Here is a 19,984-nt window from a genome sequence, read left to right as displayed (position 1 = left end):
GTGTGCAAACCTGAAATTACATTTGAGGAGGTGCCATCATGCAATAAATCGTCTGCTCTGTGGTTTGAAAAATAACCTGGACATTTTCAGATGCATTATTTTCTATAGAAACTTCATTTGCATTCAGAACAGCTTAAGTGCCAGCATGTGGCAATAGGATAAGCACCTATACACACCAAAGAACCCTAAATACTGCATATTTCATAGGCCAGTTTGCACTTAACTGCTGACTGAGCCTTGTCGCAGGAAAGTGAGCCCATCATTTCAAAAAGCTCTTACTTCCAAATAGTGTCCATTGTAATTTCTGAATAGACATCACAAGGAATTTTCCCTACTTTCTTTTGAGAGTTGATCAGTGGGGTTGGGAAGAGTCAGTGGGGGTTGGGAAGAGATCAGAGGGGCAGGAAAGTGAGCCCATCATTTCAAAAAGCTCTTGCTTCCAAATAGTGTCCATTGTAATTTCTGAATAGACATCACAAGGAATTTTCCCTACTTTCTTTTGAGAGTTGATCAGTGGGGTTGGGAAGAGTTGCTTCTTGAGATTTCAAGGAGCAGGGTGGGGCAGATCAACTCAATTTACCTGCTCTGTTTTTAAACATATATTCAATTTAATTTCCTGAGAATAAGCATTGCTTCCTCAAGTAATTATTGAGGAATTTGCACAAGAACCTTTTGGGAGAAGGACTGACCGTGAAGTATAGTTTGTCCCTCTTTCTCCCAGAGGACAGCTGGATAATAAAGTGACAGAGTAGGTGCATAGGGGCAGTGTTCACATATAAAGCAAGGTTTGTTTGGGTGTTTTTAACACAAAAGAGTGTGTGCAGGTGAAGGAAGGTAAACCTTGTTCCTTCCCTCACTTGAACTCACTGTCTTCTAATGTACAAGCAATCTTCTCCCTGACTCACTCACTTCCAGTATGGCATGGAAGAAAATTGCTTGAAAAAAATAGAACATACAGGTGGGGAGAATGAACTGTTTCATCCCCTATCATGGGAGGATGACAGTTATACCACTTTATATGTTAACAGTGAGGCCTCTGTATTTTTTCATTAATAATAATAATAATAATTTATTTATACCCCATCCACTCTGGGTGGCTCCCAACCGAATATTAAAAACATGATATAGCATTAAATGTTAAAAACTTCCCTAAACAAATGCAGCTTTCAACCAAATATTAAAAACATGATACAGCATTAAACATTAAAAACTTCCCTAAACAAATTCCCTAAATAAATGCTCAAGGTGAATTACAATATACCACACACACCCTTTGTAATAGTTTATAATAAGAGACAGTGACTTGCTCAGAAAAAAAAACTAGGTACGCTTCATGGCCAGATTCCTTGCGCCTTCCTGAGATCTATGTGCCATAGATGCTGAAAGGTATTTTAAAATGCCGATGAGGCAGCAATTTGCATATATTTCCAAATTCAAAGTTGCTGTTCTCCTCTTCTCCAGTTTGCTGCTCAAGTTAGATCTTCAATTGAGCTGTTAAAATTAACATTTGCACATCCCCTGCAAAGGATGGGCAGGAAAAGTACAATGGTGAGAAGTTACAGTTGTATCCCAATTAAAGTACAGTAAATTGCAGAGTAAGTCTGACTCATACACGCCCATGCTTGAGAGACTTCTCAGATCTCTACTATAGCATTGTTTAAAGTGCTTAGCCCATGCCTTAGAATGTGAAGTAATGAGGAGACAACTGGAGCCTATAAAGTATTTTTCAGGCATAGTCCTTGAAGGGCAAGAGAGGACCAGTGCACAGATTTTCAAGGGTTTTTTCAGTTCATAAATGTACCTGCATCCAATAGTCACATTAGCATATTAGCACAGATGTTCTGTGTTCATATGTTCAATGGTGCAGCAAACAAATGTCATTTTGGACCATATTAAAAAGAACTTGCAAATGCATATACACTAGCCAATTGCAATTTCAGAGGTATCTGACACAATTACAGGTGAAACTCAAAAAATTAGAATATTGTGGAAAGGTTCATTTCTTTCAGTAATTCAACTTAAAAGTTGAAACTAATATATGAGATAGACTCATGACATGCAAAGCGAGATACATCAAGCCTTTATTTGTTATAATTGTGATATTATGGCGTACAGCTGATGAGAACCCCAAATTAACAATTTCAACTTTGGGGTTTTCATCAGCTGTACACCATAATCATCACAATTATAACAAACAAAGGCTTGACATATCTCGCTTTGCATGTCATGAGTCTATCTCATATATTAAACTCCAGTAGCTAATGAAAACAATTGCTTACATAAATGGACTTTTCCACGATATTCTAATTTTTTGAGTTTCACCTGTAAATGTGTATACGTTAGTACCATATATTACAAAGGTTTTCCTGTAAAAAAAAATCAACAGTGTGCAAGATTTTTCTAAGCTCTTCATCATAAAAATCAAACTGCAAATGGTTATTTTTATTTCCTTATCACTGCTTCCTCTTGTAAAAAAAGCCCCTTCATAGATCAGTGTTTTTCAACCTTTTTTGGGCAAAGGCACACTTGTTTCATGAAAAAAATCACGAGGCACACCACCATTAGAAAATGTTAAAAAATTTAACTCTGTGCCTATATTGACTATATATAAAGTAATTCTCTTGAATTTTTCAATTTTTCCCACGGCACACCAGGCAACATCTCGCGGCACACTAGTGTGCCGCGGAACAGTGGTTGAAAAACACTGTCATAGATAATGGACAAATTTATCTTGCCATGTGAGCAGGACATACTGGCCAGCTAAGTGTAGTTCAGAATTCTGTGTCCTCTAGATGTCACCATTGTTCCACAAACCTCATGGTTTTCTAGTCAAGTAACTGGGTACTCCTTATATGGGCTGATTTAAGTTGTTGGTTGTACTAACTAAACAAATAGGCAATTACTGAAGCATCAACAAAAATCATTCAGCAGTCACTCAGGGATTTACTACTATCATAAACCCACATTTTCTTGAAAGTCTCATTGTCCCAAAGCAAAATAAATGCAACTAAGCCTGTAATTCTATACACACTTACTTGGAAATAAAACCTATTGAACTCAGTGGGATTTACTGAGTAGACATACATAAGTTTGTACTGTTAAGATACAAGAGGAGTCCTTGACTGCCCAGGACTCCCCTGCAGTGAGTGCTTGCAGGTCCCGTTCCTGCCACTCACCACCTGGCCCAGGGCAGGGCCTGACAGGCCTCATAAGGACGGTTACTGTTTTTGGTTTGTATTGTTATATTGTATTTTGTTTTTATATTGGTTTTATTTTGTTCTTAAGGGGGTGGGTCAGGGCTGCCTGGGAGTGGGTCCCAGCCAACAAAATGGCTGGGGCAGGTTCCACCGGGCGGGGGGGGGGGAGAGAGAGATGCACTGGGACAACCGATCTCAGTGATCACGGGTAGGGGGAGGAGTTACGCTAAGATCAGACCATGTCATTACCGAGGAGGCAGGTTTAGTTGTTGTTTGAGGACTATCCCTGCCTCCAGGTCTGGTCTTGACCAGACTGATACTGGAATCAGTAAGTGATACCCACATGACCTGAAGGTGCTGCTGTGCAATGCCAGGTCAATGATTCATAAGACCACTGCCATCCATGATTTGATCGTGGGTGGAGGACTTGACCTGGCATGTGTAACAGAGACTTGGTTGGATGAAGCACATGAGCCTGTCCTTGCCGCTGCTTGTCCACCAGGTTTCTCTTACGCACAGTGTCCAGGCAACTGTTTATCAGCTCCATCTGGTATGCAGGCTGAGACCCTATCTGCCCACAGACTGTCTCACCAGAGTGCTGCATGCTCTAGTTATCTCCCGCTAGGACTACTGCAATGCGCTGTATGTGGGGCTACCTTTGAAGGTGACCTGGAAACTACAATTAATCCAGAATGTGAGCTAGACTGGTGACTGGGAGCGGCTGCCAAGACCACATAACACCAGTCTTGAAAGACCTACATTGGCTCCCAGTACATTTCCAAGCACAATTCAAAGTGTTGGTGCTGACCTTTATAGCCCTAAACGGCCTCAGTCTAGTATACCTGAAGGAGTGTCTCCACCCCCATCATTCTGCCCAGACACTGAGGTCCAGTGCCGAGGGCCTTCTGGCAGTTCCTTCTCCGCGAGAAGCCAAGTTACAGGGAACCAGGCAGAGGACCTTCTCGGTAGTGGCACCCGCCCTGTGGAACGCCCTTCCACCAGATGTCAAAGAGAAAAACAACTACCCAACTTTTAGAAGACATCTGAAGGCAGCCCTGTTTAGGGAAGCTTTTAATGTTTAATAAACTATTGTATTTTAATATTTTGTTGGAAGCCGCCCAGAGTGGCTGGGGAAACCCAGCCAGATGGGCGGGGTATAATATATATATACTTTTATTTAACCCCTTAGTATGCAGAGTACAGCACAGTCTGTACAGTAAAAAAATTATTACTCTCAACATTTCGCACAGCTGTATTCCATGACCATTCATCCTAATTTATTATCCAAGACAAAAAGTTAACCTGTTTCAATGCATATATATAAAAGACATCTAAAACAGTCAAATGTCTCCTGTCCCCTTTCAGGAGTTAGGATTCCATAACAAAACAGTTATACGGATACTGGTTGCTAGAAGTGAAATAGACCTGCTGAACATAAGACAACGTTATAAAGAGAGATATGGAAAATCACTGTTCCATGATATCAAAGTAAGTATGTTTGGGTTCACTGTAATAATTTAAAATAAAAGACAGCAATCATTTTAGACATCCATGCATATCCTCAGCTATCAAGAACACAGAAAGTAATTGCTTCTGAATGGACCAACCAACTTCTTGTTTCTTAACAAATTAAATCATGTTCCTCTTAACTATTTGCACCATGCTTACAGTTACTACTGGTAAAATGCACTGCATCTCTGAAAGATGTCCAGTGGCACTGCTTTTGTTCTTACTGTATATGTTTCATACTTGCCCTGATCTTATTGGAAGCCAAAACAGGCTCAGTGTCTGCTCAACTTAATGCAGTTGGTGTCATTTCCATGAATAAAAAAAAACTCAAAAACATTGACAGCAATTCTGTTACTCCAAAGCACAACACAGTGTACTCCTTATTTGTGATATTAAACTATATCTCATCAAAATATAGTTTCTTCAAAATAGAGTTTAATATATTTTATTTTACTCAGTGCAACCAATTTTACACCAGGAGAAATTCAACAACACACTGCTAGGCTACCCAATTGGTGTTAGAAATTCCACCTTTAGAATGCAACAACTAGCAACTCTTTAAACTTATCCAGTATGTTCAATTAGTTATCTTATTCAAGATCTCAAGTTAGTTGAGGAGCATACAGAAAATTCCCACAAAGTAGATCAGAGACTATGGCCCCAAACTTTGCAATCAGTCCCCCAAAAACCCACTGAATTCAAAGTATGAACCATATGCATAGCAAAGCTTTTTTGGCACAGAAACTATGACAGACAAGATGTTGTTAACTGATAATGATCCCTGGCAAAAATGATGAAGTTCCGATTACACACAGCGTTTATTCATGTACCCATGCCACTTTTCAGACAAACAGAGCAAGTACAACGTACCAGGATGGGCTAAGAACCTGTCCTAGAATGTTGTGACACACTGTAGATTGTGGGTTTTTTTTGTGAGTCTGCCTTCAGATGGTGGTGTTTGTTGTATTAGGTGGAGGGGGTGAATCCATAACCTGGCCTTCATTCTAAGGCCCAAATATAAACCAACCACAAGTAACAACAATGGTTGGTCTATCCTTCTGGATGGCCAAGCCAAAACAATGGAGGCAGGAGGCAGGGATGAAATACCGTAAGACTAGGGCAAGATAGAATCATGCCCACTCAAGGCACTTCCAGGTGACCTGTTTATTAAGTATGTTTGCAGAAATTAGACATTGGCTATTTAATGACCTCTTAGTCTGACTTGTTTGCTGGGAGGTTATGTCTAAAAAAGTGTTGTCCCTCAATTTCTGGAGTATTTTCCCATCAATTTCCATATCACAAAAGTCTAATCTTTTGAGGAAGCAGATTTGTTGCATAAGACCTGCCAATGAACTACAATTGTACAGCATGAATTTGCTGGTATGAGATTGAATCCAAACCCAAAATAACCAGTCTGGAAACACCCTCCCGTGTTGCTACTGCACTTCCTCAACCTGCATATGACACTGCTAGGCCAAACAGGAGTTTCACTGAGAAAGAACAAGCACAGAGGCAACTGAATATCACCTCTGTCTTTTGCTTCTCTGTCCTGCAAGTATATGAAGACTATCCTCAAACTCCATTCCTCTTGGTTATATCTGCCCTACACATGCCAAGTTCAGAAACTCCTATCAGCAGCTCTGCCCTTTAAAAAGTGATTAAGTTCTTGCAGAAAGCAACAGGGTTGCTGTTGCTGATTTTTTTTAAGTGTGTAATATTTAATGAAAATTTATTTATCTTGCAGCATTTTTCCTCCGGACATTATGAGAGTGCTTTACTTGCCATCTGTGCAGGTGATGCTGAAGATTATTAGAAGGAAGAAAAGTTACATTAAAAATGAAAAAGTTTAGGGATGGAAATGCTTTAAATAATAAGAGATTCAAGTTGTGCTCATTATTTCTCTGTGTACTAATATACTTCCCAGTGTGATCAGTTCAATGCCTTTTCTTTTCTAAATTTGTTTTGAACAAATATAGATTTTCACTTACCAGAATGAATATTTCGCTATTAATATGTTGCATTTTACAAACTTACTTCAAAGTAGACTCTAATAAAATCCATGTGATTCCTTTCCATGCAAATGTGTTTCATATTGTTAAGTATGTCCCAGTCTCCAAACCATAAGAAATCTCAGGGACTGCAGCATATAACTTGGGTTTGGCTTCTTTGGAATGAAGGTTACTCGAGCCTCAAGCATCAATACTCCCACAAATCCTGCTCTCCCACATTCATTTTTTAGGGAGGCTCTTCAATGACATGGTTCGGGATCAAGTATAGGGAGCAAGTTGGGCATCTTTTTTTTGCCCCATTCCAAAGATGAACTGTCAATTTATTCTCTTTCAGATACAAACTTTCTCTCCAGTTTACCTTCCAAGCCATTTGTTTCCATGCACCCCATTGCCCTCATTGACAGTGTACATTACAAAGCAGATACTCAACAGAGCATGTGAGGCAATTGACTTACCAAACAAGTTGGTCTGACCATTATGACAGTCCCTTTTTCTGCAATAATCAATTTCACAGGGTTCAGAATCACATGATTGGAAAAGAGACCCCCCCCCAAAAAAAAACACCCATTTAGATTAACTCCAAACTCATTACACTATCAACAACAGTATGGCAGGACAAACCGATACCTGTTTATTCAGAAGTCCCACTGTGTTCACTGAGGATATGTGCAAAGGATTGCAGCCTAAGAATCACGATGTGTCATTGATAGACAATTCTTGTTTTGCTTCTCTCACACAAAAATATAGACCAGACGTGTTAATATTAGGGCAGCAAAATCTTTTTCATCTGTTTACTATATATTAGCAGTATCTATTCTTAATAAGCTCCATAAATTCATGCTCCAGCAAAGCCATGATCCTGCTTATACCTCCCAGAATTGTACCACACATTGTATAATTTGGGGAGTTTTCCATTTGCTTCCCAAATTGCAGACCAGGAGGATTGGGGAAACTCAACAAAGGGAGTTTACTTTGTTGTTTGTTGACTTATTTGTTAGGATTTAAATTGTCCCTAATTCTATACAAACAGGCAAAAACAAAACACCAAGAACTAAAACAAGCATTATTTATTTATTCATCTTCCCTTCACCATAAGGTGCCAGAGTAGGTTACAATAATTACAACACAAAGTTAAAAGCATATGATGTGTCCTAAAAATATATATCTCAGATGTTAAAAGCCAGGGCAAAGAGGTGTGTCTTCAACTACCTATCCCTGTGTAGTCATTTAAAAATAGGCATGCTGATTTATTTGACATTTTTTTTGCCAACTATTTGAACGTACATATGAGAAAAGCATAGGTAGAACAGATTGATAACTCCCCCCCCCCAAAAAAAAGCATTTTACAGTAACCTCTGAGGAAGCAATAGCACAAGGAGAAAAACTCTACTGGGGAGTTAGAACTTTTGAGAAGGGTCAGCAGGTGGCCCTGTCCATAGTATATACCAGGGGTCAGCAAACTTTTTCAGCAGGGGGCCGGGACACTGTCCCTCAGACCTTGTGGGGGGCCAGATTATATTTGAACGAATTCCTATGCTCCACAAATAACCCAGAGATGCATTTTAAATAAAAGGACACATTCTACTCATGTAAAAACATGCTGATTCCCAGACTGTCTGCGGGCCAGATTTAGAAGGCGATTGGGCTGGATCCGGCCCCCGGGCCTTAGTTTGCCTTCCCATGGTATATACTGTGTGGTGCCTTCTGTTAAATAAAAATGCTGTCCCCTTCACTTTAAACTAGTTGAGTACTCCAACAAAAACTCATATTATGGGCAAACTGAAAGGCAGCCTAATGAAGACTGAACTTTCTAAGTGACTGTAGACCACTGAAAATAATTGAAGCGGGGTATGGGAGAGAGACAGAAGACTAGGGAGAAAGGTGTGCAGTGCCCTTGAAGAACACATAGCTGGCTGGGACCCTGAACAGGAGCACTCCACGCAGCCACATTTTGTTGCTGCTTCCTCTTGCATACCAGATCATTCTAAAATGTTAAAATTTAAATATTCGCATTAGACAGCACCCCTAATCAAACGGATACGACATATCCATTCAACCAATCACTGGTGTCGATTTGATGCAACTGCAAACTGTTATCCCTTCTTACAAAGCATCATATTTTTGGTGCAGGCATAATTGCAGTTACACCACTTCCAGTTTTTGCCAGTAGTTCTGACTTAATTGTTCAAAGGCGCACACGACGTTATCATCCTCTTTGTCGCAAAGTTCACGCAAAGAGACACTGGAAAAGAGAAGCAGAAGTAAATTAAATGTTTTTTTGAGGAAGAGGAGGGGGTGTTATACAGCTTCAACCCTGAAAGCTCCTTTGTTGTATTTTGTTAACATTTTTGTGCCTGAAGTAGAGCCCACACGAAACCATCCACTGCGCTGCTAAGCACATTATTTTGAAAAGTATTCATGCATCATTCGGCTGTCAGTTTTGGCCTTCCTTGATTCTCCCCATGGTGCTTCTTGAAGTCCTGCTACATGATTGGGCCAGTCTTGTGTTTCTTTTTGGTTTACCTGAATTTAGCATCTATCTAAAATAAAATAAAAATACTTTTGTTTTTGTTGCCTCTGAGATCTGACTCTTGATGTTCAAACCACGTTCAAGATGTTCAAACCATGTTATGGCTGATAGAGAAGAGGAGTGACTGGAAAGCCACCCAGGTCAAATATTGAAAGTTTTTTGTCATTTGGATTCATCACTGCTAGCAAATCCTGACGAACAACAATCACACCTTGGATGTAAAGATGGAAATGGGAGGTGACGACACCCACTGGGGTTGGTTTACCATGTGAAAACTGGTTGGATTATGATGTGTTTGAGAACTATGGGCATATAAAGTCACCCAGACTACTCTCTACACACATGGTAACAGTGGAGGCATCAGGAGGGGAAAAATTGCAGAGGGGGGCACAAAAAGAGCAAAGTATATTTTTGTTGGGTGAGTTGTACTTCATGTGTTAAGATCTCTGAAAGATATATAACAGTATGTGTTAATGTCAGCAGTCCAACAAGGGGGGAGGTGGAAAGGCAAGTGCTTGTTTTGGCCCCTGATCCCTCTTCTGGTGCCACCCAGATATGAAAGGCATCAGTCTACTGACCTCTGTTAAATTGTTCTAAAGCAGGCATGTGCAACACATCAATTGCAATCGACCAGTTGATCGCAGGATTGGTTTTGGTTGATCGAGAGTGAGAGAGAAGCAGGGAAGGATCATGGAGCAAGGAAGAAAGCAACTCAGAACGGAAGGAGGAGAGAGAGAGAAGCCCAGCGTGCTCCAACTAATAATAATAATAATAATAATAATAATAATAATAATAATAATAGTTGTTGTTGTTGTTGTTGTTGTTGTTGTTGTTGTTGTTGTTGTTGTTGTTATTTGTACCCCACCCATCTGGCTGGATTTTCCCAGCCACTCTGGGCGGCTTCCAACAAAAATCAAATACATTTAAAAAATCACACATTAAAAGCTTCCCTAAACAGGGCTGCCTTCAGATGTCCTCTAAATGTCTGGTAGTTGTCTATCTCTTTGACATCTGGTGGGAGGGAGTTCCACAGGGCGGGTGCCACTACTGAGAAGGCCCTCTGCCTGGTTCCCTGTAGCTTTGCTTCTCGCAGTAAGGGAACCGCCAGAAGGCCCTTGGCCCTGGATCTCAGAGTCCGGGACTAGCTCTTCAAATCTGTGTAAACTAATATAAAAATATAGTTTGATGTTTCTCATTTGTTTAGTTACTTGTCCATCTAGTAACTATTTGGATCTGTCACGATGATATCCAAACATAACTACTGTATCTGTGAAATAAAGATCCACTTATTTATTTATTTATTTATTTAATGACTTCGGAGGAGTGGAAGAAGGGAACACTTGCTGAAGAATGACAAGGGAAGAATGTGGTAGATCACTGCCAGTTTTTGATACTGGATAGTAGATCACAGCCGACCTGAAGTTGGACATACCTGTTCTAAAGAACTAGAGTAAACAAGCAGGACTTCATTGCATACCTCAGAGGTTTTCAACCTTTTTGGGTCCACGACTCCCTTGACCAAATACATTTTTCTGCGCCTCCCCCCGTCACAGCCCAGTTATGTCACCCCTTGCCTGCAGAGTTGGCAGCCTCTCACCCTTTTTCAAACACCCTCCTCTCCTCTCCCCTCTCCTTGGGAGTCCTCTGGGCAGCTACACCTGCTGCCCCTGATCTGAGCTGCCCCCCTGCCCCAAAGAGAAATGCCTCCTCCCACTGCCCACGGGGGCCTGAGAAGCACCCCCTGGCAAGCCCCAGGGGCACCATTCACATGTAGAGCTTGTAGCCAGGGCTGCTGTAACCAACAGCTGTGCAAGCCTTTGGGAGGCAGAAATGCGAGAAGCCATCAGAGGAGGAAGGGATGGAAAGAGGGACAGAGGCCAGTGTTGCCCACAGCACCCATGACCATCATTCAAGGCACCCTAGGGTGTCAAGGCACACTGCCTGAAAACCACTGGCATACCTGATGACTCGAAGAGCAAGGCCAAAGTCTTTCAACAAAGCATAGGCATCTCCTTCATGTATACTAAAATTGGAAGGAAAAGTAGGTTAGCCGAGTTATGTATTTCATGTACTTTTATTGTTCTTAATAGCCTTGCTCTCCAAGAATTAGTCTAATTTTCTTTTAAAGCCACCCAAGTTGGTAGCAATCACTTCCTCCTGTGCACACGAGTTCTACAATTTAGCTACGCAGTGTGTGAAGAAGTATCTTCTTTTATCTGTCCTGAATTGTCCCACATTCAGCTTTGTTGGATGTCCACGAGTTCTAATGTTATGAGAAAGGGAGAGAAACTTTTCTCTATTCACTTTCTCCATGCCATGCTTAATTTTATAAATATCTATCGTAACACCTCTTACTTGCCGTTTCTCAAAACATTTCTCCCTGAGAGGTTTGTAGGACAGCAACACGAGAAGGGGTCTTTTCTGTGGAGGCTCCCCACTTGTGGAATGGTCTCCCCAGGAAGGTTCACCTTAGTTACATATCTTTAAGCACCAGGAAAAACATTTCTCTTCTCATAGGCTTTTGGCTAATTGAACTGTCTATGGCCTTTTAAACTTTGGGGCGTGGGTACTGTTCCTGTTTGTTACTATGATATGCATTTTTGTGTTTTTATATGTTAAGCCACCCTCAGATGAAGAGCGGTATAGAAATTTGATTAATAAATAATGAAAGAAAGAAAGAAAGAAAGAACTCACCTGTTATCCTGTGCCATTGCTGCCAGAGATCCATGTTTATAGAAGTCGAGCACATATGCATTAAGTGGCATCATTCTTCCCTGATTATCATACCTCTTGGAATAGAGGACTGGAATGTTTGCATCATTAATGCCTATTGTGCGCAGTACGACCTGCACAAACAGTAGAACAGCATTCCCTTTTCATACCACTCAGTTACTGACCAACCCCTTTGCCATATAGTAATAAAGCTGCCCTGAACCTGGATGAGATCCCAAGAACAAGTTTCATGTGCTTAAGGGGAGAATGGCTGCATTTAAGGTTGCATCTGCAGTATGCACTTAAAGCACTATGGAACCACATTAACCACCATTGTGGTTCAAAAGAATCCTGGGAACAGTAGCTTGTTAAGAGAGCTGAAGGTTGTTAAAAGGTAAAGGTACCCCTGACCATTAGGTCCAGTCGCGGATGACTCTGGGGCTGCAGCGCTCATCTCACTCTATAGGCTAAGGGAGCCGGCGTTTGTCCGCAAACAGCTTCCGGGTCATGTGGCCAGCATGACTAAGCCACTTCTTGCAAACCAGAGCAGCACACGGAAACACCATTTACCTTCCTGCTGGAGCGATACCTATTTATCTACTTGCACTTTGACGTGCTTTCAAACTGCTAGGTGGGCAGGAGCTGGGACTACTTATCAAACCTTTATTAGGCATTTACATATAAAATCGCAAGAAAAAGAATCACATACTGGGACTAAACAACGGGAGCTTACCCCGTCATGGAGATTCGAACCGCCAACCTTCCAATTGGCAAGTCCTAGGCTCTGTGGTTCAGACCACAGCACCACCTGCGTTGTTAGTTGTTAAGAGACCCCTATTCCTCTCACAGAGCTACAATTCCCGTAGTGGTTTAACAATCAATTTCTTGTTCTTGGGCAACTCTGGGAATTGTACATGAAGTCATTTTGTGCCTTTAGAAAACAGGGGAAACACAAGCACAGAATAATCTACCATCCATGAACTTATTTTCATACACTATTTCCATTTTGGTGCTGCTGTGTAATGCCAGGTCAACAATTCACAAGACCTCTGCATTCATGACTTGATCGTGGATGGTGGAATTGATCTGGCATGTGTAACAGAGACTTGGTTGGATGAAGCAAGTGGGCCTGTTTTAGCTGCTGCATGTCCACCAGGTTCCTCTTACACATAGCAACCCACGTCATGTGGGCGGGGAGGGGGGTTGCAGTGATCTTTAGGAAGCCATTAGCTTACACCAGGTGTCCTATTAGGAAGACCTAGTTTTCTGAGTGCATGTTCTGGAAGTTGGGCAATAGGGGCAGTACAGGATTCCTTTTGGTGTACCAACCTCCCCACTGCACCAAGAATTCCCTGCCTGAGCTGCTTCAGGTCATGATAGATGTTAACATCTAGGCCAACACAACCTTACCAGGGGCCACTCAAGACTTCATGGAAAGCATGGCTTCCACGGGGCTGTCCCTGAATAAGTTTGGCCCAACCCATAGCCACAGACATGGCTTAGATCAGGTGTTCACCTCTATGGATGTGGATGATCTGACATTAAGTAAAAATGGAACAAAATCATTGCCATGGTTTGATAACTTCCTGGTGCAACTGGACTTCTCCATGACTCTTCCCCTCCACAGGGAGGTGGGACTGATTCAGATGGTCTGTCCCCACCACTTAATGCTTTCCAGAGAGTGTTAGGGATGTTTTATCCCATGCTGATGGCTTCTCAGCTGATTCCCTGGTGGCCCACTGGAAGGCAGAGTTAACCAGGACTATCGACCAGCTCCATCTGGAGCTGGTACACCGACTGAGACCCTACCTGCCCACAGACTGTCTCACCAGAGTGGTGCATGCTCTAGTTATCGCCTGTTTGGACTACTGCAATGTGCTCTATGTGGGGCTACCTTTGAAGGTGACTCGGAAACTACAACTAATCTAGAATGCGACAGCTAGACTGGTGACTGGGAGTGGCCGCAGAGACAATATAACACCGGTCCTGAAAGGCCTACATTGGCTTCAAGTACGTTTCTGAGCACAGTTCAAAGTTTTGGTGCTGACATTTAAAGCCCTAAATGGCCTCGGCCCAGTATACCTGAAGGAGTGTCTCCACCCTCATCGCTCAGCCCGGACACTGAGGTCCAGCTCTGAGGGCCTTCTGGCAGTTCCCTCACTGCAAGAAATGAGGTTACAAGGAACCAGACATAGGGCCTTCTCGGTAGTGGCACCTGGCCTGTGGAATGCCCTCTCATCAGATGTCAAGGGAGTAAACAACTATCTTACTTTAAGAAGACATCTGAAGACAGCCCTGTATGAGGAAATTTTTAGTGTCTGATATTTTACATTTTTTATACATTCTGTAAGCCGCCCAGAGTAGCTAGGGAAACCCAGCCAGATGGGTGGGGTATAAATAATAAAATGATTATTAGTAGTATCATTAGTATTATTAGTATTAGTATTATTATATGATCTTGAAATCTTTCATCAAATCTCCAGTTTTATACTTTATAATCTTTTCCACTTACATTGTTGACAGAGCCTTGTTGCAGTATATCAAATTCTGTATTTCCTGACAGGCACACAAAAGGTGAAACTGCTGTCCTTCCTTCATCACAGCTCATTAAGTGAGATGCAAGCGGTGAGTCAGGTGGTTCTTTACTTGAAAAATCTAACAAAATGATTAAAAATGTGAATTTATCCACGGGTGCACAACTCTATTATAATTGGATAATAGATGAATGAACATAAATATAGAAAATATATATTTATACTTTATATATAGTTGATGACTGAAGTCCTCAGATCTCCCATTAAATGTGACCATACATCCTTGTGCTCTTTTTTGTCCCTATTGAATCTAAGTCAAAAGATGTGCAACTGAAGCAATCACATTCACCCACTGCCTACCATGCCTCCATTCCTACCTTTCTTCTGTGCAATCTACCTCCAGCATGCCGCCTTTCAAATTGTACTTGCTGTAACCCGCCACAAGTTGCAAATCAAACCCATGTAGCTTCCCAGGGACTCCTCTGGGATCACAAGGTTGCCCAACCAGTGGATCTCTGCCAATGGAACAGCACTTGTGCCACCTGAAGACCTTTGATTCCTAATTGATAGGCTTCAGAAATGCAGTTTGTATTTCAATGAAATACAAATAATGCCTGCTTACCAAGTTCTGAAAGTGGAAGTTTATATTCTTGCTGCATATCAGCCATGGTGGAAACTATCTGCAGAAACTGTCCAAAATTCTCTTTTATTTTGGAGTTGTACTCATGCAAAGCAGCAGCAAAATCTTCAGGGAGATCCTCGAGAAACACCTAAAGACAACAGAATACATGTAGTTGCTTGAGAGATAAATAATAATTGTCAAACCGTATTTAAAACTTTAAATCAGAAAATACATTAAAAGGGGGGGCAGAATACAATATCTAGATCACCAAGAGAGCTCAAGTGACTTTGGCTGCAGAATTTATCTCATAATCCAATCTATGTCACAGAATTAGAGTACTGTGCAATACAAAAGGTGCTTACGTGTATCTTTATGCCTTACTTCCATAGTATAAACTTAATTTATCATTCAAGAAGTTGTCCACATAGAATCAATAAAAATGCAAGGGAGGAGAGCAACTTCCAAAGAGAATTAACAGCATGTGGATTCTTCTGTTCAGCTTTTATCAGTAGTTACTGAGGTTTTTTTAAAATCACATCATTATCTCCATCTTTTGCATCATCCACTCATCTTTGTACCTTCTGAACAAAGGTGGCCAATGACCTTTCCCACATTTTCAGTGGCAAATAAACAAGCTTTTGATCTTACCTTTGATTGGTAAAATGTCGTTCCAGAATTAAGAACAGCAGCTGGTATCCATCTTCTTCCAAAAAGATGTGCCAATACTAGCACCAGCTTTTCCATCACATCCTGAGAGAAAGCATGTGGTCCTGTTTGGTACAGAAATTCACATTATTACAAATTAATCAGTATAACCCTTTGGGAGTGCAATCTTAATGCTTATTTGCATCTGTGACTTTACCTGCCCACAGGTGTAGGGGAGATGGGGGGAAACAGCCTCCTGGTCAAATTAGGATCTCTTGTGGTTTGGTCCATGAGCTGAAGGTTCTTTGCCCTTCATCTATTAGTTACACTTATGAACATTGACATGGCAAGCCCTTCCTCACTCCTCCAACCTGGAGTGGAAGTGGTCTCCAAAACAGGATTGAATGGAGTAAATCACTCTGCCAAAGCAGGGAAGGAAGCAATTGGTGCTCTTTCTCTGTGCCCATGTAAACATACCTTTCTTGCTTCGTTGACACAGCTTATGGAATAAGCCTTTCATGAGAAAATCAACTAGTACAATATTGGAAGGTTCATGAAAATGCAAATGAGTCACGAGTCCAGTAAATCCTGTAGTATTGCCTTCCCGATCCACATATCCCTAAAGTAAGAAAACACTGTATGTATTCAGATGGATTCCCACCCTAACTCATGAGGCAAACTGCAAAATACATTCTTATTTTAATCATAGTGTCACTTGGGAGCTGAAAATAGAAACACTCATGTTTGTGCAGGATAACCATAAAGCGACCAAATGTTGTACAATAACACAGACTAGCTAAATGTCTTAAATATTACAGTGACCACAGAAGATTAATTTAAGAAGTGGGCCTCAATTTGTTCCAGAGCACATTCATGCGCTGTTTTGAGTACTGAAGTACTAAGCACAAATCTTCTAAACTTGCTGTTTATAAATCTGGGCCAGAACGAAAACCTCTTAACTTTTTTTCAGGAATTTTGGTGGGAGGGTGAGGGGGGGTTATCCATGAAACCTGGCGGACATATATTTCAGGGAGCAGGGTTGAATCATTTTGGTATGGGACATTCCTATTTTTGAACAAGGGGAAATATAGTTGTTGGTGGAGGCACAGCAATACTCGAGCTCTTGGAAGCCACCATTTTTCTATTCCCAAAAGAGTTTGGAATGATACTGCATTGTTTTAGTTCAGGTGAATTATTGGGGAGAAAATGGCTGTCAGCTCCTGGTGGTATCTGAGAGGTGGATAAGTACTTTGCTACCACAATCGTGGGCAGAAATAAAACTGCATTTTTCCCTGAAAGGAAGAGGAAGGTCTCCAGCATTGCTTGCCATCCCCTACCAAAACATACAACACATCTGAACATTGACAAAATATTACACACCCACATGGTTTTATCACCTTCAGGATGGTGAAGTAATCATTTTTCAGCTCTACAAAAACAAGGCCATATCCACAAACAACTCTGCACACCAGAGTGCAGTACTACATAAAAGCCAAGATTCCACTTGATTAAATAAGAAGACTTGGAAACTTACCTCTTTCACAAGAAACTGTAATGAAAACAAAAAATACACCTTTAACATCTTGAGGGCCCTTGGTTGTTTGAAGGCTAGAAGTGAATGCTTCAGTAATGACAAGACCTTTGGGAGAGGAAAATAGATTAATACATTTCCTTTGCAGCTGGTTGAAAGGTTTGAGAGCAAGATGTTAGAAAACTGGCACTGGGCTTAACATCGATTCTTGGAATACCAAAATATGGTCAAAGGAATTGGCTGAGAAATTGGCTGAGAAATTAACATGTCAGGCCAGAACAGTAAAGGGCAAACACAATTCCTATTCCTTTTCTAACATATAGCAAATGTTTATTGAATCCATATAGTAAATTGTTCAGACTGTGGCAGTCATCTACCCAACACTCATTGGAAAATGTGGCCCGACCTTTAAGAGTAATCAACTGAAACTTTATTACATAGCATGACATTACATTGGGACAAGGTATTTGTTGTTTACTACTGTAACAATAGTTTTCTAAAAATGTATCTTCCATACAATGAAAAATAAACAAAAAAACTTGAGCATTAGCATTTAGTGTTTTTCTTTAACTTGCAGAATGAGTTTTGAACATGTGTAACAAAATGCACTGGTTAGAACATTGTCAGGAAATTAGTTGTTTAATTTAGGCTGCAATTCATAACACTTTCCTAGGTATTTACTCTTACTGAAGTCACTGGGAGTTATTTCTAAGTAGACACATTTAGGAACACCTTGTTAAATTAAGCTAGGAAAGAGTCATACATTGTTTTCCAGTGCAATCCTATGTCTAGCAGAAGTAAAACCCAATGTGTTCAGTCCCATTGGCTGGGTATAGGATTGCATCCTTCATTAGATAAGAATTGTTTCGAAGAAGAAGAAGAAGTAGTAGTAGTAGTAGTAGGGTGGATTTTGTCAGGAAACTGCCCTCGCCAGAGCTGGAAGCGGTGCCAGGGCTTTTTCAGTATCGGGAACCCCCATCTCCACTGAGCAGCTCGTCATCTTCCCCCAATGAAGGAAGCGATCACTCTTCCAGTGGGGAGGGGGAGATGAAGGCAGGAAGTGGGAGCAGGGGCTGTGGCAGGGATGGAGAGCCTCTGCGCCAAGCGGGAAGAGGGGGAGAGGGACCCTTTCCGTCACTCCGTTTTAGCAGGGAGGAAGGACGCAGAGGGGGGAGGTGGGGGTTCAGGATCCCGCACCTTTTATGTTGGGCAAAAAACCGGAAATGGACATTCTCGGATTCTGCAGAGGGGTGAGCTGGACGTCTTTATTTTAGCTCCACTGTAAATATCTGCCCAATAAAGAACTTAGTGTTTAGAAGTTCTGCGTTTGCCTGATTTCTCATGAGCAACCACTGAAACTCCTTACAGATTTGATATCCTACTTTATCACTACCCGAAGGAGTCTCAAAGCAGCTAACATTCTCCTTTCCCTTCCTTCCCCACAACAAACACTCTTTGAGGTGATTGGGGCTGAGAGACTTCAGAGAAGTGTGACTAGCCCAAGGTCACCCAGCAGCTCCATGTGGAGGAGCGGGGACGCAAACTCGGTTCACCAGATTACGAGTCTACCACTCTTAACCACTACACCACACTGTCTCTTACCTTGGCTTTTGCATCCACTTTATCATTTGCTTTTGAAGCCAACAGCAGGAGTCTCAGTATCAGAGAAATACTCAAAGGGAACTGTCCGCGAAGTTCAGGTACATTAGATTTAATGAGCTTCTGTATTTTAGGCAACGGAATGTCATAGAAAAAGACATCACCCAAAAAGTCTTGACCTCGTCGCCCAGCGCGTCCAGACATCTATGAAGAAGCAATCAAAGTCAGAAATCACCCAAGTAAATAATCAAGCAAAATTTGAAATCAAAGCATTTAAGGCTGTAGCAGAGAAGCTATCCATACTGAAGGAGAAACATGCTCTTTTTTTCCTTTATCAAATAGATAGATAGAGGGATGGGAAGAGAAGAGGCAAAGGGGTTAAATGATAACGCTTTATGGCCTATACCTGTGGGCATCAATTTCCCTTCAGTGTTGTGTCTGTGGGGGCAGTAGTGAAGGAAACTTGAGTTAATTCACTTTACCTGTAAGACCTAAAGTCTCAATTTCCTAAGGGTCCTCCATACCCAATACATCTGAGACTAAACTACAGGTGACCTTAAGTCATGCAAGTCTGCTCTTGGATGTAGTGTTGTTTTTAACAAAAAGCCAGCACAGGAGGCCTGATTTGGATCAGAACTGCAACATGGGGACACGGGGCAGTGGTGGCTAGTACCCACTGAGAGGGGTAGGGGCAGGGAGTAGGGAAACCAGCAGTAAGTGCAGCCAGAGCCAATGATAAGCCGAGCCAATTCAGTGCTACTTATTGCTGAGTTCTGTAAACATAGCACTGAGACTAAACATCCTTTCATATTGGTCTCTGTGTGTTTGTAGGTCATTGATGCAATAATAATGTATTAGTTGTGGGTTCATGCTGGACTGTCCACCCATCCCACTCTCCAAAAACAGCCGTGGACTTTTGACTAGTCCTAAAGATTAATCTCATTACCTGCCTATAGTTCAGAGCATCCAAATATACAGAATTCTGTACAAAAACAACAGATTTACATGGCATGTTGATTCCCAAAGCCAAGGTTCCTGTGGCTGTCACCACCTAAAAGAAGAAGAAACAATCAGTGGCAGTGCAAGTAAGTAAGTC

General features: G+C 41.5%; 2 protein-coding genes across 2 annotated transcripts in view; one reads left to right on the top strand and one right to left on the bottom strand.

Moving 5' to 3' along the window:
* Window positions 1-6,692, top strand: part of ANXA10 (annexin A10) — a 30,183-nt gene extending 23,491 nt beyond the window's left edge. The window contains exons 11-12 of the mRNA XM_033160301.1: window positions 4,563-4,685; window positions 6,451-6,692. Of these exons, the coding sequence (XP_033016192.1) occupies window positions 4,563-4,685; window positions 6,451-6,519 (192 nt within the window). The 3' untranslated portion in view covers window positions 6,520-6,692. The remainder of the gene's footprint in view (window positions 1-4,562; window positions 4,686-6,450) is intronic.
* A 1,664-nt stretch (window positions 6,693-8,356) lies between these two features.
* DDX60 (DExD/H-box helicase 60) overlaps window positions 8,357-19,984 on the bottom strand; it is a 46,065-nt gene continuing 34,437 nt past the window's right edge. Inside the window, exons 29-38 of the mRNA XM_033160303.1 lie at window positions 19,835-19,939; window positions 18,892-19,092; window positions 17,293-17,397; window positions 16,236-16,377; window positions 15,762-15,883; window positions 15,114-15,261; window positions 14,470-14,612; window positions 11,940-12,091; window positions 11,206-11,268; window positions 8,357-8,957 (exon numbers count right to left, since the gene is read on the bottom strand). Of these exons, the coding sequence (XP_033016194.1) occupies window positions 8,858-8,957; window positions 11,206-11,268; window positions 11,940-12,091; window positions 14,470-14,612; window positions 15,114-15,261; window positions 15,762-15,883; window positions 16,236-16,377; window positions 17,293-17,397; window positions 18,892-19,092; window positions 19,835-19,939 (1,281 nt within the window). The 3' untranslated portion in view covers window positions 8,357-8,857. The remainder of the gene's footprint in view (window positions 8,958-11,205; window positions 11,269-11,939; window positions 12,092-14,469; window positions 14,613-15,113; window positions 15,262-15,761; window positions 15,884-16,235; window positions 16,378-17,292; window positions 17,398-18,891; window positions 19,093-19,834; window positions 19,940-19,984) is intronic.

This window comes from Lacerta agilis, chromosome 9 (assembly GCF_009819535.1).
Source record: "Lacerta agilis isolate rLacAgi1 chromosome 9, rLacAgi1.pri, whole genome shotgun sequence".
Taxonomy (NCBI): Eukaryota; Metazoa; Chordata; class Lepidosauria; order Squamata; family Lacertidae; genus Lacerta; species Lacerta agilis.
The sequence above is the reverse complement of the archived record's forward strand: the minus strand, read 5'-3'. Positions and strand labels throughout refer to the sequence as shown.